At 45.4% G+C, this 24,262-nt stretch overlaps 1 protein-coding gene across 4 annotated transcripts; it reads left to right on the top strand.

Moving 5' to 3' along the window:
- The first annotated feature begins 389 nt into the window (after positions 1 to 389).
- MRO (maestro) lies at positions 390 to 20,646 on the top strand. Of its 4 annotated transcripts, XM_064480346.1 has the most exons (8): positions 4,751 to 4,911; positions 5,067 to 5,194; positions 13,263 to 13,365; positions 14,585 to 14,731; positions 15,821 to 16,003; positions 18,215 to 18,370; positions 19,242 to 19,349; positions 19,712 to 20,646. In XM_064480346.1, exons 3-8 carry the CDS (start codon positions 13,288 to 13,290, stop codon positions 19,763 to 19,765), a joined length of 726 nt encoding a protein of 241 aa, XP_064336416.1. In that variant the 5' UTR covers positions 4,751 to 4,911; positions 5,067 to 5,194; positions 13,263 to 13,287; the 3' UTR covers positions 19,766 to 20,646. The 4 variants fall into 4 exon arrangements, with proteins under 4 accessions (XP_064336415.1, XP_064336416.1, XP_064336414.1 ...); XM_064480345.1 differs by lacking the exon at positions 4,751 to 4,911 and adding an exon at positions 390 to 465 and having other exon boundaries at positions 19,242 to 20,646; XM_064480344.1 differs by having other exon boundaries at positions 4,751 to 4,868; positions 19,242 to 20,646.
- The last annotated feature ends 3,616 nt before the right edge of the window (positions 20,647 to 24,262 follow it).

Raw genomic sequence — 24,262 nt, 5'->3', positions numbered from 1 at the left:
GACCCCCCTCCAATGACTTCTGGGGACAACATGACAATGAACATTAGAATGCTTGGGGTGTTAAAAGCAGGGAGCAGATGACACGTGGTCATGTCCCTGGGGTTGATTTTCCTCTCACGGTGCGACAGATGGATCTAATTCTCTTCAACAATGAAGCACGTGGAGCTTTCTCCCTGGGCTCTTGCAGAAACAGGAAATGAACATGAGAATCTTCAAAGTTTGCAAAACTGCACGGCCTGTAATGAATCTCTAGCAATTATCAGGGGCAGATAAACTAAAAAGGTCTTATTATGTATTTCCCTCTGGTGATAAAACTCTAATCTGCTCTATGTTTCATCTTCAAGGACAAAAGGCAGCTTACAGCCAGCCCCAAGCTTGTTTAAAGGACAGCCATGTTCCTGGGGGTAACCACTTTGCCCTTCATCAGGATGAGTCCTGAGGCAGGAGCCGGGTTGCCTAGCTCAGGTAAGACAGCACAGAACGTTTTCTGGATTCAACTGATTCTGTTAAACTTCGTAGTTCAACGCAGTTCATTGATTGCTATCGATTTAACCAGTTGGGCTGGAAAATGTATACGTTTATGATTAGTTTTTGGAAGTAGGGGTATTGGTGATGCTGTGAGGGTAGTTAATGTTTCAGATAGAAGAGGTGTTAACACTTGAACTTTTCTTTTAAACTTTTCTTTGCATTTATTTTGTGCTGAATTTATTCCTGCACCATAAGTTTTTGTTTCTTCAGTTTCTTCTGGGATATCTTATTTCTTCTGTGCAACAATCTGCCCTTTTTCAGTAGGGCTCACCGGAAGGAGTTCGCATGGAGGTTAATCTGACCACGAGCTCTGTAAACCCGGGGCACATCTTGCGGGTTTTTTTCCCCAGATGAGCTCTTTGACCAGAGAGAATCGACGTCAGAACACTTAGGTTCAGGATTCTTCTCTGCATTTTTTAAAGCATTTGCAGCAAAAACTCAGCACTTTTTTGGGGGCCAGCAACTCCACGCCAGCCCCAGGGTTTGACCTGGACAGTCCACTACTGTGACAATGGAGTGGCATGCCTTGCTTCTGTCTAATGACATCTTTCAGAGACTTGGTGGCTTTTCAGAGATGCCTACTTTGATAGTCTGGGCAGTGGACAGGCAGATTTGAACCTCTCAACTGGCATGATTTTGTGGGTTTTCTGGGTCAAGTGGGTCGTGAACCATTTTCAGAGATCATCTCAGGCTATTTATGGGAATTTGAATGTAATTTTTGCATTCTGCTATGAATGATGACTGTCAAGTAAAAAAGTCAGGAAAACAGAGGACAGCTGGATGGTGGGTGGGACAAGGAAATGGCTGGGAGCAGTTTTCCGGTCTTAGACTTTGTAGGACTGGAGCACCTTCACTCGGCTTCTCCATCTGGGCAGCAGGAGGCGCTGGCTTCCCTGTGCCAGAGGGTGTTTGATAAACCCGGTGCTTCTCCCTGTGGTACCTGCTTTATACAAAGACTTGAGACAAAAAGTCCATTCCTAGTCTATGAGAGCAGACCAGCTATGTTGCAGAGTGGCAGGCAAACGGGATGATATTTGAGACGTGCCTCCCGAGGGATGTCCCCTTGCCCAGGTAGCTCTGGGCTCTGCCATCAGTGCCGGTGGCTTGTGGAAGAGCCTGGGGAGCATGTGGTTACCTGACTCATCCGGGATCCTCCACCTGGGCCCCCACACCTGCACTACACCTGCCCCGTAGAACCCCTTGCTCTGTCTCTCCCTGCTAAACTGCTAAACAGGGCTGTCTGACGAGACCTCTGCCTTGCTGAAAGTGTGATCTCCATAAACATTTGAAGAATGATGAATGAATGAATGAATGAATGAGAAGTTGGTATTCCCAGTTTGTGGCCAAGCAGGCAGCTAAAATTTCTTTTTAGAAGGGAAAAAAATCAAGAGAGGGTTTGGCCTGACCTGGGGGTATTTCCTAAAAGAAGATGAGAGGGAGGAAACTAAAAACCATCCTTTCTAAACACATTTCCAGATGTGACTGCTCACAATCACAGAAGGAGTGTCTTCTGAAAATCCTGATGCTGCTGAGAAACCAAGTTGATCAGTGACTGTCATTTGTCCTCATTTTCCAAGTCTAAATTGAAAGGGAATTGTTGATTGATTTAGTTCTGCCTGTTGCCCTTTTCATTAGTAAGGCAGAGTAAATAATTACCCTCTTTGATTTTTCCAGTGGCATCAGCCCTGTGTGCTCCTGACAATAAAGAAATATTAATTGAGAGTGAGAAATAGAGTCGTTAAACAATAAAACTAAATAATTATGGTAGGTGAAGGACATCATGCCTTTAGTACATCAATATGTTGCAACTGAATTATCAGAGAAACTTCCCCTCAAATTCCCAGCAGAACTGTGCTGTGTCGTAAGGCCATGTAAGGAGAACCTTAGTTCTCTTGGCATCACGTCCTGGTCTGGATGCTTCCCAAGCTTGTGCTGTGTCTGGGTAGCTTTGGGGCCATTAGCCCTTCCATGCCCTTTGTGGGAGATACTTAATCGACCTGAGTTGGATCAGTAAGTTTCCTGGGTACCAATTCCGGTTTTGCCCTGATTTTCTCTGTGGCTTTAAGCCAAACGGGAAAACTTGTCTGCCTTTTCGTTTTCCCATTTGGCAAATGAAGAAGACATTATCTCTCTGCCAAATGTCTCAACACCTGAATACAAAGAAACTTTAGACAGGAGGGGTTATTAATAGTGTATCTGATGTGTTTCTGTGCATGCGGGGGGCGGGGCGGGTACATTTCAGTCCTGGGGCACCAGGGAGACTTGCCAGAGAATCCTGACCCTTGCAGTGCAGAGTTCCCTTCTCCAGCTGCCTCCGTGGCCTGGTTTAAATGTATCTGCCTTTCAGTCATCCTAAGTACTGCATGGATTAGTTCGGTGCGAGGATATGACCTCCCCCATCTTATTGCCACTCTTGGCAGATAATCCGACTCCCATTTTACCAAGAAGACTGAGGCTAATTTGGATGAATTGAACTCGCTCATCCTTCTCATTCTCATGTTGATGTATCTCCATCTCTGCGGTTGTCTCTCAGCTTCAGACAAAAAAGGGGGTGGATGGCATTTCTCTCCTCCCCTCCTCCAGAGCTAACCCTGTCCCCAACCTGTGCCCTTGACTCCTCCCTTCATCTCTTCCCATTCCACTTTTCACTGCCTGCACTAGACACATCTTAGGTCTCCCTTGCAACTGTTTTCAAACATGCCCAAGCTTTATTCTATTTTAAAATCACACAACAAAGCCGAAATGCCTTTCTTGACCTTGCTCCCTCTTCTAGTCTATTTATTACCTTCCTTTTGCAGCAAGTCTCCATTTCCTCTTTGCACAGAGCCCCTGAGCTCAGCAGTCTAGTTTCCTTTCTTCGTTGAAATTGCAATCTCAGAGGTCACCCGGGGTGCCCTTGTGTGCCCAATCCAAAGAGGGTTTTGTCTTAGCCTCATTCTTTATTTTATTTTGCAGGGGGGTTAGGTAATTAGGTTTATTTACTTATTTATTTTTAAGTGGAGGTACTGGGGATTGAACCCAGGACCTCCTGCAAGCTAAGCACACATTCTACCATGAGCTATATCCTTCCCACATTCTTCTTTTTTAAAAAATTGAATTGAATTTTTTCTAAATTTTTAAATTGAAATATAGTTGCTGTAAAATACTATATACTTTACAGATGTACACTATAGTGATTCACAATTTTTAAAGATTCTACCCCATTTATAGTTATTATAAAATATTGGCTATATTCCCAGTGTTGTGCAATCTGTCCTTGTAGAGTATTTTAAACCTAATGGTTTGTACCTCTTAACCCTCTACCCTTATATTGTTCTAGCCTCATTCTTATTTTCTCAGGGCATTGGTTTTCTCTCCTTCTGCTTTTTCCTTCCAACATTCCACTCCAACATACTTCTGTGGTTTACGTTTGTCCACCTGCCTCCCAGTTAGATTTCCCAAACTTGCCCACTGCCTAGCATTGTGGCTAGGAGTCTAAGCTCTGACGTGAGCCTGCCTGTGGTTGAATTTTAACTACCACTAATTAATGGTGTCATCTTTGTCAAGGTCACCTCTGTGCCTCAATGTCCCCATTCTTAAAATGAGGATCATAATAAGAGTGCTAACCCAAGAATCAAACAAGATAGTCTGTGTAGTATGTACCCCAATGTTTGGCACATAGAAATATTCAATCAATGTTGCCTGTTAGCAAAACAATAAGCTCCTAGAGCTTTGAAAATACCACTTTTTCCTTTTAGGGCACATTGCCAAAGTTACCTGACACAGAGCCAGACAATAAGTAATTATTGATAAATAGATTTATGCACTTGGGTGGATTGTCCAGGGAAGGAGGAATGATGGGGGAAGGGAGGCTCCCAAATTCTGCAAGTATTGTTATACCCAGGTTTTGGTTTGGTTTGGCTTTCCAAATAAATCATTTAAATGGTATAGAGTTTAAATCGGTCGTTTCAGGACCTGTGACGTTTGTTGGGCAGGAAGGGGCATCAACGGTCAAAGCTCTGGCTGTTGGTGCACCAGTCAGTCACAATGAGGCTGCTTGGCCTGGAACACAGTGTCCCGTCCTGAGATTAAAGGCCTCTGGAATAGGATTACGGGAGGAAGCGCTTTAGCGGCGGCTTTGTGCGGAGGCTGCCTGGAACCCGTCCACTGAGTGATGCCGCCATCTAGTGGCCGCACGGGGAACGGCGCTGGGCAGAGCCGTTTCATTTGATGCAGGGGAGGGAATCTCAGAATTGCAGTTCTTTCTTTAGCAACTGTGGGTGAGACTCGGAATGAAGGACGAATAAGCGGGAAACACAGCAAAGGGAAGGAGGGAAAACACCTCAGCCCAGTTTGGGGAGGTAAAGGGCACCAGGAATGCTTGTGCCCACCGAGAACAACCTTGTGGGTATCAGGGGACAAGTCCCTCCCCCACTTCAATACCAATTAAACTTTGATTTTTTTTCCTCATTATGATTTTCACTTTCCAACACTCTGTGCTCACCCGTTATCCTGAACAGAGCCTGCTTCACCCTCTCATTTCCCGTCTTTTGTGTTAGGAATTCAGGGCTGGAAAAATTGAGCCGAGTCATTCCATCTGGCTTCTACCCCGGGAACAGCGGATCTCCGCGTCGCCCAGGACCTGAGCTCAGCCACACCCGCCGCACTCACCACGTGACGGCCGCAGGTAAGGGCCGGCTGCCGGCCGGGGCGGCCCAGACGCCAGCGGGAAGAGGCCGCGGTGCACTTGGGTTCCCTAGCTTTCTCTGGAATGTCATTCGGGTCACTGTATCAGAGAGAGCTGACGACGTTCTCTTTGTAAAACTGAAGCGGGCGATGTTAATGAAGCCATTTTTTTCCTTCTCACAAACTATGTCTGTCCACCTATGACCAATGGATTGATTATAGATCTTTGTATTAACTCATCAAAGAGCTTTAGATGGCGGTGGGGGGACTGAAGGGAAGATACTGATGCTTCAGACTGAAGTGTCTATGCGGTGTGTCCTTACCTGGTCAGCACGCAGGACAGCGTCTAGGAGCTGGATAAAGTCTAGAACACAGTGACGGGAAGTATAGATCTCGGAGTCTGGCATTCCACTCTGCCACTACCAGCTGTTTTACTTTGGGTAAATTGTTTACCTTACTCTAAAGCCTCAGTTTCTCCTTCTCTAAAATGGGCATAATTAAACATACCTTTCAAGATTATTCTAAAGATCAAATGAAATACAGGAAAGCCTCTTATCTGAGAGATTGAGACTGGATTTTAGAGAGCTTATGGAAGAAGCTGGTTAAAGTGGAGAATCACAAAAGATGATACATAGCTCAAATATTTTACTTTAAAATATAGAACTTCCCACTCTTTAATGTAGGGTCACGGCCTTTTCTTTGAACGTGGATCCTCTAGTTGGAGTTTTTTTGAGTAGTCTTTCTTGCATAAGCCACACACGTAGTACTTTATCTCTGACTTCTAGTTTTGGTTTCTTTCAATGTAGTGAGACATCCCGGAAGACACAAGTAAAATCACTTTCTGCACAATCATTCCAATTCCAGTAAATCTTTTCAGATTATAGAGACTATTTCCAAACCTCTCCTGTCCACATGAATTCTAGCTGGATAGCAGTTTTCTGGCAGCTTCCCCTTGGTGAATCCTTCCAAAACATTCAATTTCACTTTCCCAGAGACAACTTCCTTTCTTTGTATACTCCTATTTCATCAGTTTTTTATGGTATTTAAATTTCACAATTACAGTAACAAGTAGAGCTGTCAGAAGCTGATTCTTGGTGAGCGTGTGAGGACGGTTGGAGCAGCAGTTGGGACTGGGTGCTATCAGCCAGTGCATTGGTTGGTACGGTTCACCGAGGGCCTGCAGAATATGGTTAACCTGGCAAGTTGGTTAAGCAGAGGCCAGCTAAAATAGCTTCTCCTGCAGTGTATACAAAGTGCTAAATTTAGCGCCTAGCATGCAGGGAGTATCCAGTAATGGTAGCTATTAATATTATTATTATCATTAGTAAGTTCAGTGTTGGAAGAATTGTTAGAAATTGAAGTTTCTTTCCCTTATTTTACAGATGAGATCAACGTGTTTTGTAATGTTGGCCTTCATAATATAGCTTTTGGTTTCAATAAGTAAAAGGATTATTGACTATAAACCTAATATTTTGAGTCAGAGGGATTTAAATTTGCAAAGGCATCTGGGAGTCAGCATAAAGCCCAAAACTCATCTAAGTCACCCCACATCCACGGCTAGGGTAAAAGCACATCGGCGTAATGAAGACAAGCAGCAGGGTTGCGGTGATGGTGAAACCTGGGGACAGGAAGGGCTGTCCCCCAAGGGAAGGACTTCCCAGAGGGAGAGGAATTTGTGGAAGAAACTGCACAGGGATGAATGAAGCTACGAGCAGAGCCTTGCCTGCGGCTCAAGGTGTGCGGGTGGCCTTCGGACTCAGTCATGCTAGACGAGGAACCTGGGATGACCGGAGCACCCCCAGAAAAACCTAGCTCTCATGGTGAAGGATAGCTGTTTGGGGGCCAGTGGGCTTGTAGGTGGAGTTAAGGCACCTAAGAAATCTTAGAATCCATATACTCTGTTTCTCCGTAGTTTGTTTAAACCTTCCTCTTGGAGATCCCTTCTGACAACAGATGGAAATGATCCTTTTGTTTGACTGGGTTGGGCCTAAAGGACTTAATTTGTCGGAAAGGAGGGAAGGAGACCCGGGCAGCAGGACAGGTGGGTGGAGGGAAGCCTTTAAGCAGCGGCAAGCCCAAGAGATACAAAGCTCCAGGTGAGGGGCTCTGCAACCCTGGATTCACTTTTACTTTTGTTTTTTAAGCAAACTTTTAGTTTAAGAATAGTTCCTGAGAGGAGTGTACAAATCATAGCCTGTACAGCTCGATGCGATTTTAATTTTATTTTGCAAGAGAAATTCAATGTGCTTCACAAACCTATGCCCTCATCCCCCTTTTTCTGCAAAGACACTGATGCTTTGGCCTCTCATGCCGTCTGGCCCCCCTGTTCCTCTCAAATCCAGGGTTTCTCCCTCCTGATGGCCTCAGGTGAGTGGAGGAGGCCAGTCCGGAGTTAATTGATTTCCTCTGGGGTGTCCTGGAGGCCCTCCAGCCGCGTGTGGGTGCAGGCATCAGGCATTCTGTAGCAAGGCGGCCGTGCTCTGGCCCCACGCTCCCTGAGATTCCGCTCCCATCATGATGGGGGAGGCCTGGGGCTTCTAACGAGCTCTCCAGGGGATTCTGATGTAAGAGGCCCAGCCTACCCGGTGAGAAATGCTTCGCTTTTCCTGCTCCAGAGATGGAGATGAGCTCTGACAACCTGAGACTGAGCTAGATCACAGTTTTTATCCTGTGATGGGGAGGCGGGAGGCAGAGCCGTTTTCTAACCACACGCAGAATCCTCCACGCAGGGCACTCAACCCTCATTTACTTTGCTCTGCTTCAGAGCCTTCCATGACCTTCAACTCTAGACGTACCTATTAAGAAGTGACAAGGCTGGATGCTTGGCTTCTGAGGCCTGGGGAAGCGGCCTTGGGTGGCTAAAGCCCTCAGCTGCGGCGCTAAGGCCTGCGTAAAGATGGGGAACCAGGCCCGCTTTCCTCCCTATAAAGAGAAGCTTCAGGCGTGATTTTCTTTGGCCTAGAGAGACCCCAGCTGTTTTTTACTGAGGCCTGTGGCCTCTTTCGTGAGAGACCCTCAGCTCGAGGGATCTTTGCTTCGTGTAAGCTTCCTGTACCCACTGTCAGGTAACCGTGAGCTCTGACCCAGCACATTCACCCTGAGGAGTGGCAGGTCCCCTTGATACAGAAGGTTGTGTCCAGAAATCCCCTGAAAGAAACAATCAAGCATGTTTTTGTTTTTGTTTTGCCTCAGTGTGACTTTTTAAATCCCTTCATTCTGAAGAGGCATGACCTAGTGATGCTGTGGTTTCTTTCTCTTACCGCGCTGCTTCTCAAAGTGTGGTCCCCAGACCAGGCGCATCCCAGCATCACCTGGGAGCTTGTTGTAAATGCAGATTACTGGGTCCTGCTTCAGATGTAAGAATCAGAAACCCTGGGGGTTGGGTCTGGGAATTTGTGTTTTAACAAGTCCTCCAGGTGATTCTGATGCACATTTTGGTGTGAAAACCACTGGCTTCCCGGAAAGCTCATGGGAATGCCTTTAACTCAAACAAAGAAAATCTTGCTCATTGGTGGAAGGTGTGGTTTTCTGGGTTTTTTTGTTTGTTTTTTGTTTTTGTTTTTTTGGTCCCTCATTGCAGTGAGGGGAGGTCTGCTGGCCAGAGATGAAGAAGAAAGAGAGACTGGGGGTAAAGGTGCGAAGTGGTGTTTCCATGGATCTCTTGAGTATCTTCTGACCAAGAGAGCATCACCAAAACCAGCTGGGGGGGGGGGGGGGCGACATGGTGGAGAAACCAAATCGCCACGTACCTGCGATCAGAGAGGCAAATGTCCCAAAGCACAGCTGTTAAGCAGGCCTGGGTTCTGCCAGCCCCCTGCTTTTAAATAAGTTCGAAACTCTAGTCTAATCAGTAGCGTGGCCACCTTATCCTGGTTTACCCGACTTTCCTGGTCTTAGAACTGAAAGGCCCATGTCCCAGGAAACTCCTCAGGGCCAAGCTCCAATGTGTATTTTTTTGCACACCACCAATCGATTCTCCAATTCTCAGTGGATGCTAACTGGGCGTCATTCAATTCAGTTCAGTTCAGTTCAGTTCAGACACTGTCCTCTCAGAGACAGAGTCAGATCCCACGGGTTAAGGGCTCAATTGTACAAGACAGTCCCTCCCTCTCCTCATACTTTAGAGGCCAATTCCAAGTCCAATTTGTCGTCTGTGCTTGTGAGCAACCAGCTATAGATTGGAGGTTCCCACACCTCCCCCCTTGGGTTCCATTAATTTGCTAGAGCAGCTCGTAAAACTCAGAGAAAACATTTTACTTACTGAATCACTAATTTGGTATAAAAGGCTGGAACTCAGGAACAGCCAGATGGAAGAGATAAACAGGGCAAGGCCTGGGGAACGGGTGGGGCGCCTCTGCACCCTCTCCGAGTACACAACTCTCCCCAAATCTCCACCTGGTCACCAGTCCGGAAGCTCTCCATCCTTCCGGGTTTTTGTGGTGGCTTTATTGCCTAAGCATGATTGATTAAGTCATTTGCCACTGGTTACTGGACTCGATCTCTAGCCCCTTCTCTTTTCCTGTACAGAAGGGGCTGAAACTGAAAGCTCTAGCCCTCCAACCACAGGATTGGTTCCCCTGGCAACCAGCCCCTCACCCTCAGGTGACCTAAGGTCAGCTCATTAACATGACAGAAGATGCCCTTATGGCTCTAATCTCTTAGAAAATTCCAAGGGATTTAGGAGCTCTGTGCCAGGAATGAGGACCAAGACCAAACATATACGTTTTATTATAAATCACAGTATCATGGGGGCAAACCAAGAGGATTGGTCACCAGTCACTCTGTTTAGTGCCTGCCCATTAGAATTACTTGTTGAGTTTTAAAAATTACTGATGCCCAGGACCACCTTCGGAGGTGATGATAGACTTGGTTTGGCGTGTAGACAGGGCATTAAAATGTAAAGGGTCCTTGGGTGAGTCTAATGCACCTAGGGTTGAGAACCACTGCAGCTACTTGTCTGTCATTTCTCCTAATAAAAAAATTTTTTAAACCAAAACAAAGTTCAACGTCTCTGATGAATTCAGACCCCTACCACAAATCATACACAAAAATAGACTCAAAATGGATCAATGACCTAAGTATAAGGGCTAACTATAAAAATCTTAGATGAACACATAGGAGTAAATCTTCATGAATTTGGACTTGGCAGTGGATTTTTAGATATAACCCCAAAAGCATAAGCAACAATGCCAACAACAAAAACAGATAAATTAGACTTTGTTGAAACTAAAAACTATTGTGCATCAGAAGACTTTATCAAGAAAGTGTAAAGAAAACCTACAGAGTGGGAAAAAACTTGTAAAGCATATATCTGATCGGGTCTAGTAGCCAGAATATATAAAGAACAGTACAACTGAAAAACAAAAAGATAAAAAACCCAATTGAAAAATGGGCAAAGGACTTGAATAGATATTTCTCTGAAAAAGGTGTACAAATCATAAACAAGCACACGGAAAGACACCAGTAGTCGTTAGGGATGTGCTAATCAGACCAATAGTGACACTTCACGTCACCCCTACTAGGATGGATGTAACAATAATAATTTTAAAAACTGGAAAATAACAACCGTTGGTGATGTGGAGAAACTGGAACCCTTGCACATTGCTGGTGGAAATGTGAAATGGTGCAGCCACTGTGGAAAACAGTTTGGCTGTTCCTCTAAAAGTTAAACACAGAATTACTATGTAACTCAGCAATTCCACTCCTAGGTATATACCCAAAGAACTGAAAGCAGATACTCAAACCAACACTTGCACACCAGTGTTCATAGACGCGCTGTTCACGATAACCAGAAGGTGAAAACAACCCAAGTGTCTATCAACAGACGAATGGGTAAACACGTGTGGCACATCCATATAGTGAAATATTACCCAGACAGAAAAAGGAACGAAGTACCAACACGTACAACGACATGGATGAATCTCAGAAACATTGTGCCAAGAGAAAGGGGCCAGACACAAAAGGTCATAATATTGTATGATTCCATTTATATTAAATATCCAGGGCCTGGGAGGAGGGCAGAACTGGGAGTGACTTCTTAATCAGTATGGCGTTTTCTTTTGGGATGATGAAAAAGATTTAGGACCAGATAAAGTTGGTGGTTGCAGAATGTTATTAAAATAGTTAATTGTATGTTACATGGATTTCATCTCAAAAAAATAAAAAACCAATGGTTCATTCTTGTCTACAAAATATAATTAAAACTAAACTCTTCAGCAGTCAAAGTCACAGCGGGCCTTTAACTACTTTCTGTAACCTTATCTTTTAGCACTCTCGCATTTGATTCTTACTCTTTATCACTACATGGAGTCCCATTGGTACCAACGTGTGAAGTATGCTTCTGCCTCCCTTTGAAGTTCACCCACGTGCAGTGGGACGTCTCCACCAGCTCCTCCAGCCCACAGTCCTCTCTGTCTCTTATACCTCTTACCTTTACATCCTTGCCCTCAAATTGTGGTACTTGGATTGGCAGCATTGGTGTCACCTAGGAGCTTATAAGACAGGCAGAATCCGGAGCCCCCACCCCTGACCCACTAAGTCCGAATCTGCATTTGAGCAAGTTCCTCTGATGATTCAGGTGCACAGGAAAGTCTGAGCAACACTGGTTCACACGACTGGGCATCAAATCAGATCGAATCACTTTGCAAACTGTGTTTATTTATGATATATATTTTAAGTTATACACATGGTAAAATTACAGACTGTGTATTTTGTAAGCAAAGAAGAAAAAAGAGCATTGCTCACCACACAGTTCTTCAAGGAGCAAGCCCTAACCTGTTTCAATCTTTGACAGTTCACTCTGAGGGGGAATTAAGACAACAGAATAAAGCATTCTATGCTTTTGACAGACAGTCCCCTTAGACAGATGTGTATCTGGGCAAGAATTGTAATGAAGCCAGATTCTTGCATCTTCCCATAGAAAAACACTAAAATCATTAACTTGAGATATTTGTTCTTTGAGACTAGCAGAAATCTTTTACCAAGATGTGTACTTGACCTCACGTGTTCCATAGCCCCAAATCAACATATTTACTAGATTCTTCCCTACCTCTTTGGAGCAGCTTCCTCAGAGCTACTGCAAGGCTGTCTTCTGGGTGATGGTTCTCGGTAAGACCCTGAACAAAACTTAAACTCACAACTCTTATGTTGGGTGCTTTCCTTCGAGTTGACAATATTTTAATAAAAGTGTGAAGAAAGTTAATCTTCAGCCTCAGTTGCTCAGATTTCTATCCAAGAGGCAATCTTTATTAAAGAGTCTTGAGTATTTTTCCCTGTTTTATGCACATGCGAGCACAGACGTATGTGTAGATTTCCCTTCCTCGTTTTGTTTTTACACAAATGGTGGCATTTATGAACCAACTTGCACTCCACTCAACAGTATATTTTGGAGATCATTTCAGCGCATGCAGATCTGCTCAATATTCTTTTTAATGACTGCATGGTAGTCATCCCGTAGTTTCATTGTTGTGATATATGTGTGTAATTTATTTACATTACAGCTCTTAAAGGACACCATGTTGTCCATGGCCAAGCTTTGGTGCCCACCCTTTGTGTGTATCTCTGAGCATGTGATGCACCAGTGTACCTGTAGGATGAAAGAATTGTTGAAAGATATGTGCATTTTAAAATTGTGAGAGGTCATGTCAAAATCCCCTCTAAATGCAGCACCAATTTACCTTCTTGGGAAGCTTTAAAAAGATACAAAATTTCAGGCAACCTTTTACATCAACTCGTGAGCATCTCTGTGAGTGGGCTCCCGAACCTGTATTTTATGTCTCTGGTGATTCTGGTACAAGAAGTCTGTGGGAGGGAAAGGGAACCAGGGGGATGACTGATCCGCATGCTGTGGTTCTTCTCCAGTTGCCTTGAATTGCTTTTATCTTTTGATGTAAAAGTTCGATCTCCTCACCAAGGATGGGTTCCTGAGGACGCGCCTCAGGGTTGCTGCTTCTGTAATTCTAACCCTAACACAGTGCTTTGTATGACGTTGCTGGTGAATGATGAGGCTTCAAAGGGCATTTGTGGCTCATATAATGATTTTGTTTTATTTATTTATTTTTTCTTTCTAGTTCCTTGGACCAAACACAGAGAAGAATGCTGGGCCAGCCCCTTTCCATCCCCACTGCCCAGCCCAAGAAGAAAAGAACACCAATGATGTCTTTCTTCTCCAAGGTCTGAGACACATTGTCAGGAACAAATGGCTATATCCTTGCTGGTCTGCCTTAGTTCTGCTGGCTCTACTGATTTCCTTCTTCTGAAAAAAAATTTGATGACAGTTCTTTGAATACAGACACAATGTCTGGAAGATAACAAGAAGATGGGTTGGGAAGAATGTAGCTTGCTGTGAACTTAATAATAAAATATAGAATGAACTGTAGTTAATATTCAAAAACAGTGATGAGACCTGGTCATCACCCAAACACCAGACAGCGCTGTGGGTCTAGTCTGCAGCTCCGCCCACTTCCAGGGATGGTGATGACGTGGTTTTTTTTCTTCACTCTTGTCTGGATCTTGGTTCTGACTCCAGCACCTGTTGCCCTGTTCTGTGATGCGCAGAACACGGGGATTCATATGCTCTGATAACCCATCTCATGCCCTGCAGTTAATTAAAGCTTAGTCCCGGAAGTACATATTTCTGCATCAGCCACACGGGCTTCCCAGTTTGCATTATTTGTGCATTTCTTTTCCTTAATCGCTCAGCTGCTTGCCTTCTGTGGTGGAACAGCCTTCAGCGGCCCTGAAATGGATAGACGGCCTTCTGCTAATCATGTCAAATGCTATTGAGAGGTTGAGTAGGTTGAGCACTGAGAATTGACCCTTGGATTTAGCCACACTGGGGGCAGGGAGTGGGGAAGGGGTGGGGACATCAACCTGACTGCAGGAGGTTCCCAAGAGAATGCAGGAGAGGAGCTGGAGAAAGCAAGGGCAGATACGTCCTTCAAGGTTTAGCTACAAAGTAGAGCAGAAAAGTGGGGGAGAGCTGGGGAAGAGAGAAACTCAGGGAAACCCTTTGAGACGGGAGGAACACAGCTTACCTTGTCCTATGAAAGAATCCCTGTTCTCACGTCACCACGTCTAAAGCCCCCTTTCTCAGCTCCGTCACACCCACAGCTGCCCTTGGGCGCCTCTCTCCATAGTCCCCAAACCTCCCTCCACATTAGCTCTGCATTATTTTTCTCCACCCCTTTCCCCTTCCTCCATCCGTTTCTTCCCTGTGCAGATCAAACTAATGTATTTCCAGCAAACATCAGGTGTCATTAAGTAGAGAAAGAAGGAGTAAAAATGAGCAGGCAAGACAGGGTTTTCTTCATAGGGAGGGATTAGGGTGGGCAGTGGGTAAGGGTGTGACTCTGAACACTCCTAAATCAGTACATTTTCACTTGCCACCCAGGTCTCTTGGAAACTGAGGCTCCAGAAGCGGGAACCTCTGAAGAATGCGGTTTTCATCTTGGCAGAGAGAGCCCAGGACGCCAGTGTTAAAAAGCGTCATATGGCAATGAGAGGCCTGGGAACCATGGCCTGTGAGCGCCCGGACAAGGTAGGACAAGAAGGGGAGGGGGCGCTCGGCCAGCCCTCATGGTCTGGAGTCCCCAGGCCTGGGATGTGGTCCTTCATGTGCTAGCTGTATAGATCAGCTATACAGCTATAGCTGTGTAACAGTTCAGCCCAGACCTGGCATTTATTATCTCACAGTTTCCTTGGGTGGGGAGTCCAGGGACCGCATGGCTGGGTCCTCTGCTCAGGATCTAGCTAGGTGCCATCAAGGTGTGGGCCGGACTGCATTCCTTTCTGAAGTTCAGGGTCATCTTCCAAGCTTTTGGGGCTGTTGGAAGAATTCAGTTCCTTCCAGTTGTATGATTAAGTTGTCCCTATTTTCTTGCTGACTGGCCACCCTCAGCTCCTAGGGGCTCCTGGAGGGACCCCTCTCACAACATGATGGCTTAATTCTTTAAGGCGAGCTGGAGAGTGTCTCCCACTCCCATCTGCTAAGGTGGAGTCTTACACAATGTAAAGGAACCACGGGAATGACATCCATCACCACTGTCATATTTGTTAGGCCAGAAGCAAGTCGCTGGCTCCTTCCACACTCAAGGGAAGGAGCTTGTGCAAAGGCACACATGACTCATTTGGGGTCATCTTAGGGTCATCACATCTCAGGATGGCCAGCCTTGGGAAGCAGAGCTGTGGTGAAGATTAGCACACAGCTGGACTTCACCTTCTGGTGAATTTAATACTTGTAATCATTTATGCTTGTTTAGTAAAAGATGTTGTCCCCACCTGTTCCTGCAGCCTCTGTCAACTTCAGTGACCATTTCACCTTGTCCCCTGTAAAGGTGCTCAGTAAGCCCCGGGTCCTAGATCATCCAAGTCCACCACCTGCCAGCCTCACCCACCCAGAGGCCGCGGTCCAGACTGCAACGTCTGTTCTCCTCCCAAGACCGAGTTGGGCTCGTGGGTCAAGTTCATGGAAGCATTTGTGTTTTGATGAGAGTTGTGGCAGGTGCTGAAGAAGGCCATGATCTCTTAGTCCAAGTCCTAGGTTATTGGAAGATTAGAGGTGGAGCTGCTTTTCAACTCATGGGGAACAATCTCTGTGCTACTAATGCTTTTCAAACCTTGCTAACAGGTCAGAAAGTATAAGAAAATTGTCCTGGACTTGCTGGTACATGGACTGTATGACCCGGTGAGTTCTGAAGTCATCCATGAGAGCGTGAAGACCCTGACCATCATCCTGGGCAAGATGCAGGGGAAAGGCTTGGGCTCCTTCTTCATAGACATCACACTTCAGGCCCGGACTTTGCTGGATGACGTGAGTGAGACAGCTCAGGAGGACTGCGGGGCCTTAAAGTCAAAGTGGGATTAGAAATGGGAGGCCTGGGTGGTGTGCTGCTCAGGAAACAAGGCCTCTGTTATTCACACATTTATTAAGAAATCTGGTTGAGAGACTCGTGCTGTGCTGGGGGTTAGGGAAGACATAGAAAGAGGTGCAGAGTTCCACCCCCAGCCCTCAAGGAGTTTTCATCATAATAAAGGAGTATGTGTATATATATATACAATGTGATGCCCACAAGTGTTCAACGCTGCCTTATAAATGGAAGAATAATAGTAGTTCCCGTTTAGGGAGCTCCTACTGTGTCCCAGGCACAGTGCCAGGCAGTTTACATGGATTATCTCATATCACCTTCACAATAACCCTGTGAGATCAGCACTATTATCTTTACTTTATAGATGAGGAAACCAAGGCACGGAAAGGTTAGGTAACCTGCCCAAGGGTCGCAGAGTTAGTAAGCAGATATGAAACCAGGCCCTCTGACTACGGGGCTTGCACTCTTCACTGCCAGGTGACAGGCGGGCTGGGCAAAAAGTGCCCTGACACAGAAAACGTGAGGACTCTGAGACACCTCCCTTTAGGGAACTGGTTATCCTGCCACAGTCACACACACACACACACACACACACACACACACACACAGAAAGACAAGACCTGCAGAACAGGGAACAGACTTTGCATTTAGCGGGGGTTCCCCACACCTAATTCCCCGTAGACTCACTCCCCGAGAGCCAGACGTACCTGCACCGCCACACGGGAGGAAGAGAAACCTTGAAATTATGACACTTGGAGCTTCTATAGGAGGTGCCGGTGCATTTGCCTCTCCTCCCTCTCGGAGAGATGGAGGGACCTCTGCTCTGCGATGTAAACTGGTCCTCTCCGGGGAGGGGAGAGGAAGGTCTGTACTCCACCGCCCTGGATTATAAATTGATATCTTCGGGGAAATGTCTCTAAATCTGTCTGGAGGTGCTGTCTTCCTGTCCGGGGCTTGTTTTCATGCAATCATTTTTTAAATGCAGGTGAACTGTAATTTTGGATCAGGAAGCCCTTATCATGTAGAATCCTAGGAATACTCCCAGGGAGCTGTTTCAACAGTTTCTATCATAGCCCTCATCCCTACCTGCCCTGTGCTGTGCCCCCATCAGATGACTGTCGGCCTCCCAGGGGACAGGCACCCCCTTACACATCTCTGTCCATCTCATAGCATTAGTGTAGTGCTTTGCGTAGAGTCAGGTCTCAATAAATGTTAGTTGAATTGAATTACACACACTCCCACACCCTCCCCCCCACACACGGGTAGAACAGTGAAGAAACTATGACGCTAAAGCAGTTTCTGTATGTCACATGTGCTAAAAAATAGTTTTAAATACTTCACAAAATGATCAGTGGTCTGCAGTCTTCCTAAGCATCTGTGACCAAAAGCAGGGAGAACTGACAGGGTGTCAGGGAAGAAACAGAATTGTTACTTCCGCTGCAGGTAGGAGAAACAGTCTAAAATAAAGAGAGATGGCCTGGCAAAAATCCTGGGCGTAATAAACAGGAGATGAGTTGAATGCATTATGATGCAGCCAAAAAAATCCTTTTATGTATTGACCAGGAAAGAGCTCCCAGATAGGCCGTTTGATGAAAAATCAAGGTGCAGGGGGGAGGGTATAGCTTAGTAGTAGAGTGAGTGCTTAGCATGCACGACTCCATTAAAAAATAAGTAAATAAAAATAAATAAATAAATCTAATTACCGCCCCTCCAAACAAACAAAAATTCAAGGTGTCTAACCATGGGATGGTCCACTTCCATTTTTGTAAAAATGTGGAAAAGAGCTATTTATATATATATATATATATTTTTTTTTTCTTCTTAATTTTCTGGAGGGATACACACAAAATTTATGACCTAGTGGGACAGGAAATGTGGCTGCTGGTAGAGAGAGGTGGGAAGGAGACTTACTTTTTTTATAAATCTTTTTGGTTATTTTGAATTTTGAACCATATAGATGTATTCTGTCTCCAAAACATTAAATAATGAAGAAAAAAGCTGAGAGTAGCACTAGTGATCTCTCAGTCTGATTAATCCTCTCCTCTGCTGGTGGAGAGATTCACTGAAGACTCCACTCTGTCCCCCACCCAACCCCGACGCGGTTACCTCTCGGTAATGACCTGGGTTTTGTTGTTCTGTTCACGGGGGACCCACAGGAGAATGACAGCCTGAGATACTCGGCTTTTGTCTTGTTTGGGCAATTGGCTGCCTTTGCTGGACGGAAATGGAAGAGCTTTTTCACCAGTCAGGTGAAGCAGACTCAAGACTCCCTCCTGACCCATTTACAGGATAGGAATCCCCAGGTTGCCAAGGTAAGTCCGTGGCTCCCCAACCCACCACGTGAACCCCCTGTGCCAGGGACTCGGGATGCAGCCCTGCAGAGTTAAGATGCCAGGCCCTCAGTTCCTGCCTGTTCAGTCGTGGACACTTAGCAGTGCATCCATATGAATCCTGGAAAGAGTGCCTCCTGGGTGGGTGATCTCGCCCTCTGAACAGGAGTGTTATTTTCCACTCACTCCTGCCCCACCTGCCCAGTCCCAGCGCCTGTCAATGCTGGATGAACTCAGATTGACAGGGGTGGAGGGGTGAGGCGGGGGAGGTGTGCTGGTTCATTCCCAGGGGCAGCGGCCCCTAGAAGGGGCTATTCACACCCAGTTAGCTTTTGTCACTGTGCCTAGTGCAGATTTCCCACCCTTGGCTTCTTAGTTTCCCATGGAGCTTTTGTTTTATTCTCGGAGAAAATGTGTCCTAACAGGGTTGGATCAACCTCAGGGCTGCTTTGGAGCAGGTGAGAGTTCCAAAACCATCAGGAGCAAAGGATTCCACCAAATCACCTGGGTTTTTTTTGTTTGTTTGTTAAATTAGTGCATGAGGGAGGGAGGGAGGGGAGAGAGAGAAATTGGGATTGAGATTGGGAATTCAGAAGCCAGTACTACTTTGGATGAGCCGATAACAAGGGCTGTGGTAAACTATAATGCTTTGTCCTCCCCACCAGCGGCAAGTTATAGACATAGTCATTTTATAAGCGTAAATTCTTTAAGGTTCAAGTTTTCAGACTTCCTGGAAGTTACTTTCACACTCTCTGTGGCTCCCAGACCACAGACAGGGAGCAACGCTTTTCCTTGCTTGGGATTATACAATTCTCTAATATAGTTGACAATGAGATGGTAATCTTTCTCTCAGGCTTGCAAAACGACTTTTCGAGCCTGTTCTCCGTATCTGAGACAGAGGAAGGAATACGGCTTCCAGAGTGAAGAGGATCAAAGGAACCCTAAACTCTGCCGGCAGCTGGTGAGTGAGCGAGGGCAGGAGAGATTCTCCCAGGATCCCTGTCCTCGTGTGTTAATGCAGAAGGTGATCAGGCAAACTCCCAGGGAGTTTTCCCCATAAAAAGACTCAGGCCAATTGTGTTTCAACTGTAATTGACCCATAATACGATGTAAATGACAAAACGCCCCGGAGGACTGTGCACGAAATGTATTGGCAGTTTCAGTTCAGATCTTTAGATGAATGCAGGTAATGGTGCCTCCACCTCTGAGAACCTGAAGATTGTTTATCCTCATGCTCTGCATTTGACCACCGTCTACTCATTCTATAGTCGGGGAGGTTTACTGAATTGCTCCCTCACCTGTACCTTCGGCAATTTCTTTCAGAGCCACTATCATCCAGAGCTCCTGCAGTTTTTCTATGCAAATAAAATTCTGTGAACAGAGAGCAGCAGAGAAATGGATCCTAGAGCACATTCTCCCTCTTTTAACTGGATGTTTCTGCTTGCCTCTTGTGATTGTGATAGAAAAGGGAATGTCTAGCAAAAATAATACCTTGGAATTGTGTAATTATATCCAAAGGAGATTCTAAATAGCATGTGTATGTCTCATTTTTCTCCCCATACAAATTTGATGAGAAGGTGCATATTTTTCTTTAAAACATTTAAAGTATGTATAGATTCATTGCTGATTTCTCTGCTTTTTCCGTCTTAAGTTCATCTCTGTCATCTATTTTTATTTTTAATTTTATTTTTAATTTCAAAGGCTTGGGAGAAAAACTATGACCTGAAGTTTAAAAAATTATTTTGCTATTGATACTTTGTCATTTGCTTATTAATACTTTTTCTTGGCAAGACCTATTTAAAGTTGGCCAAGGTACCAAGAAATCAGTTGAGAGGGGTATCTTTAGCGTCTCATAATCTTCAACAGTCACTGCCTCCAAGATCATTCCAAATAAGAGTTAATATAGAGAAAAAAATTGATGAAGCATGTGTTGAAAAACCTCAAGTTTATGGTAATGTATGGACTAACCATAATGAGTAACATATAGTGAGAATGTTTATAATGTATTGGGTACTCTGCTAAGCACTGTGCAAGTATTACTTAATACTTTCAACAATGCTGTCAGCAAAGTGCTATTAACTATCTTCATTTTATAGATGAGAAAACTAAAGTACAGGGAAATTAAGTAACTTGACCAAGCTGATCCAGTAATTGATGGAGCCAGAAATCAAACCCTGACTTCTGGATCCTACAGTCAATGACCGTGCGGTACTGCCTCATTATGGAATAATTGACTGATGGTTAGAAATGTAAAAAAATAAAACAAATTAAAAAAAAAACTCACAGCTTCTGCTCTTCTGTTTAACTCAGTTAACCTTCACTTTTGTATGTGTTAAGTATACATTTCTATTTAATTTGTGAGCTATGTATATATTTTTTATTAATCACCTGTTGGCTACTATGTCAGTTTTTTGGTGATCAATCCTAGTTTTATGACGGCTCGCTTTACTCTTATAAAAAGATTCCCCCGCTACCCTCCCTTCAACCAGATTGCTTCCCAAGCTTCTCCTGTAGAAATTCTAATACTGTTATGGAAACAACAGGCCAGCCAAGAAACAAGCACCACTTGGAGGGTTGGAGTACTCAGATGAATTACGCCGGCAGGCTAAGAGGGGCTTTTGCTCCGAAGCTCTGAGCACCTCCAAGACGTGCACATGAGGTTTTATAGGGTTAATTACAAGCTTGGGGTATTCGGCCAATAGGCATGGAACAGCTTTAGCAGCATCACTATCACAAAAGTAGAGGCAGGGAGGTAGCAAACCAACATTTCAAGGCCAGATATGTCTCTTTGAAAATCCAGCTGGCTAGTTAAAAAAAACATGAACAGGGAGTCAGCAAACTGACACTGATTAACTTAGATTTACGGATCAGCCCAGCAGAACTCAGATCAGTAATCCGACACTTGTTACACTTAGATTTGTGAGTTAGCTTGTTAGCCCAGCCCGGCTCTTCCTTCACAATACTACCACTGAACTTGGCATTTGGGCCATACCTGGACAGACTGTGTTCAGTATTAGAAATGGAAAATGCAAGAGGGTCATAAATGCTAAGAGGGATCTTAATGTCAGTCTGAGAACCAGGAACTGTTTTCTGCCCTGGCTCTCCAGAGATAGACAGGACCACGTAAGATAGATAAGGGGGTGAGGTGTGTCCAGGACAGACAAGGATGAGGGAGGTGGCAGAAGGGACACTGGAGCCAGGTGGGAGTGGGGTTTCCTTCTTCCTATTTTGAAGCCTGGGGACTTGACAACAGAGGCTTTTGAGGGGGACCCAAGCTTAGGAGCCCCTGAGAAAGCTCTGAGCTGAGAGCCCTCTTCCTTCTCAGATGTTGGTCTGTTTGAAACTACATTGCAAGGTTGGTTTAGAATAGGATGCAGTCTATTAAGGGATCAGTGAGTGGCGTGAGAAATGACTGCAGTTAGCTAGCATTCAAACAGGCGGGGCTGGCGTGGGGCAGGCAGGTCTCATGCTCTACAGGACAAACCTCTGTGCACTTAATGGCCCTTGGTTGATTACAGTTGTGGAGGACGCTGTTGAATTATGTGACTTTAGGATTTGCGGTAGACTGCTACTTTGGTGGCCCCCAATGAATCATGCCTCCTGACAGTCATGCCCTTGTGTAAACCCTCCCCTCGAATCTGGGCTGGCTTTGTGACTCGCTTTCACCATTGGCACGTTCTGGAAGTGCCACTGTGCCAGTTCTTGGCTATGCTTTAAGAGCCTGAAAGCTTCCTCTTTTGTGTGCTGAGTGAAGCCAGATGCCCTGTAAGACACCAGACTACCAGGACAGAAGAATGACTGGTCTCCGTTTGGGAAGGAAGCCCAAGCCAACCACATGGAGAGCCTGAGGAACCCAGCTGTATGGTCGGGCCGCTCAAGATGGCTCTTCTCTGGCTCTCTGTGCATCCCTGCTCCACCAGGCGCTGCCTCACTCACGTGACTCTCCAAGCCTCTTGATTATAGGGCTTAGTTAGCCCCTGGTAACTGATGAGCCCACCTGGTGTCAGTTCCCCCTATAAATGGTAGCCTCCTTCTCTGCCCCCGGAGTCACGAGGACTGCTGGCATGTCCTGCCTATAGTCTGCCGCACACGGTGGGGTGTAAGGTCATTCGTCCAATAAACCATCCATGTCTCTGGACCCCAAGGCTGGGCAACCACAAGACTTGCAGGCCTGCAGGGGGCAGAGTGACACCGACCCAAGGTGAAGTCTGAGGCCCAGACGTAAAACGTGGGCCACTCCCGCCAGGTGCCAGTGGTTCAAGCCACCCCAGCAGATATCACGGGGAAGAGACTAGCTGCCTCCACGGGGCCCATCCCAAACTGCAGGATTGTGAGTAATCAGGTGATTGTTGTTTTCAGTCACCGACTTTTGGTACAGACAGTCACTCAGCAATAAGTAACCAAAAAAAAAAAAAAAAATCCTTGTCCCTAGTGTTGTCTTTCGGCCAGTTTTGTTTTGCTCTCAATAAGTCCTCTGAGTTTAAGCTATACTTCCAGAAAGTTACGTTGTCATGGGATTCTGTGGTGACGGCAAACCTTGTTTTCCTGTTTGTATCTCACCGTATCTGTCACAGCACCGAGCACGTAACAGATGACTAGGAAACGTTTGCTGAAGACAGGGTAATTTCAGATGGAAGTGGGAACAGAGTCCAAGCTCCAGTTTGCTGTTCTGGGCTCCCGGCCCTGGGCTCCCACTCTTTCTTTCCAGCTTTTTCTTCTGTTACTCGCTTTGCTCCAGTCAAGTTTGGCTCCTCTCTTCCCTAAATCCTGCTTGGTCTCTTACGCTCCCTGCCTTGGCTCTTGTCTGTTCTTCCTGCTTCAAATCCCCTCCCCTTCCCCCCAGGCATACGCACACAGTGTGTCTCACATGTATCTCCTGGCTGTACTCCAAGACCTGGGTCAAATGCCCCATCCCCTCAGTCAGGACGGACTCCCATCTCTGAACCCCCAGAACACCCTAGCAATCTTCTGTCACTTCACGCGCTTTAGCTTGTTTGAAATTTTTTTTACCTACAGGTCTTTTCTCCCTCTGTTAGATCAAAGCTGCAAATATCACACCCCATCTTGTATATTTTTGTATCTCCCACGTGACCTCAAAGGTACTCAGTAAGTGCTTAAAAAATGAATGTTGGTTAGGGGGAAAAAAGTCAGAAAGTCATCTGAAGCTATTACCCCTTGGAGGAGCCCGTTTTGATAAATAAGGGTGATCATTTCTCTCCTTATAACTGATCTTCATGTATTTAAAGTTTCTTAACGTATTGAAAGTTTCTTGTCCCCGCTGAGATGCCCGTTAATTTGAATGCCAACCTAAAGGTAATGTTCTGACATTTCTGACTTTTAAACACTAGCTATAGAACATTTAAATGAATGAAAGAGAAAGAAAAGTTCAGGCGCTCCCATGCTAAGGGGTCGAGGCAGGGCTGTGCATGAAACTTGGTCCCTGCTTTCAGGCCTCGGATGAGATGGGTCTTTCTTAAAGGAACAGGAGGAAGGAGAGAAAAAGGCACAGAAGGACACTGAGGATCTAACAGGTGTGATCAGTAGTAGTAACCAGTGTGAACAGAATCCTGGGGCATAATCGAGGGAATGTTTCAAACGTTGTAAAAACACTAGTGTGTGTTTTGTAAAGAGGGAGCCAGCAGCTGTGTAGGGTGGCTGGCAGGTTGTGTTGTAAATAAGGCAGACATATATTTGTGCTTTTTTTTTTTTTTTGCATTTTCCAAGTTTTCTGCAATAAGCATGAATTACTTTTAAAATCATAAAACACATGCAAGAATGCTGTTTTAAAATAAAAATTAAGTGCCTGTCAGTGATTAAAGTGACAGGCTTTGGAAAGCCTAGGGTGGTTATTGTTCACTCTCAGTAGAGCTGAAG

Source organism: Camelus dromedarius, chromosome 28 (genome assembly GCF_036321535.1).
Source record: "Camelus dromedarius isolate mCamDro1 chromosome 28, mCamDro1.pat, whole genome shotgun sequence".
NCBI lineage: Eukaryota > Metazoa > Chordata > Mammalia > Artiodactyla > Camelidae > Camelus > Camelus dromedarius.
Note: the sequence above shows the minus strand (reverse complement) of the source record. Positions and strands in the feature narration are given on the sequence as shown.

Coding starts and splice junctions, on each gene's coding strand:
- MRO (XM_064480345.1), top strand. CDS start 13,288: ATGCTGGGCCAGCCCCTTTCCATCCCCACTGCCCAGCCCAAGAAGAAA. Junction 13,366..14,584: donor TGATGTCTTTCTTCTCCAAG/GTCTGAGACACA, acceptor CTTGCCACCCAG/GTCTCTTGGAAACTGAGGCT. Junction 18,371..19,241: donor GGAATCCCCAGGTTGCCAAG/GTAAGTCCGTGG, acceptor TCTTTCTCTCAG/GCTTGCAAAACGACTTTTCG.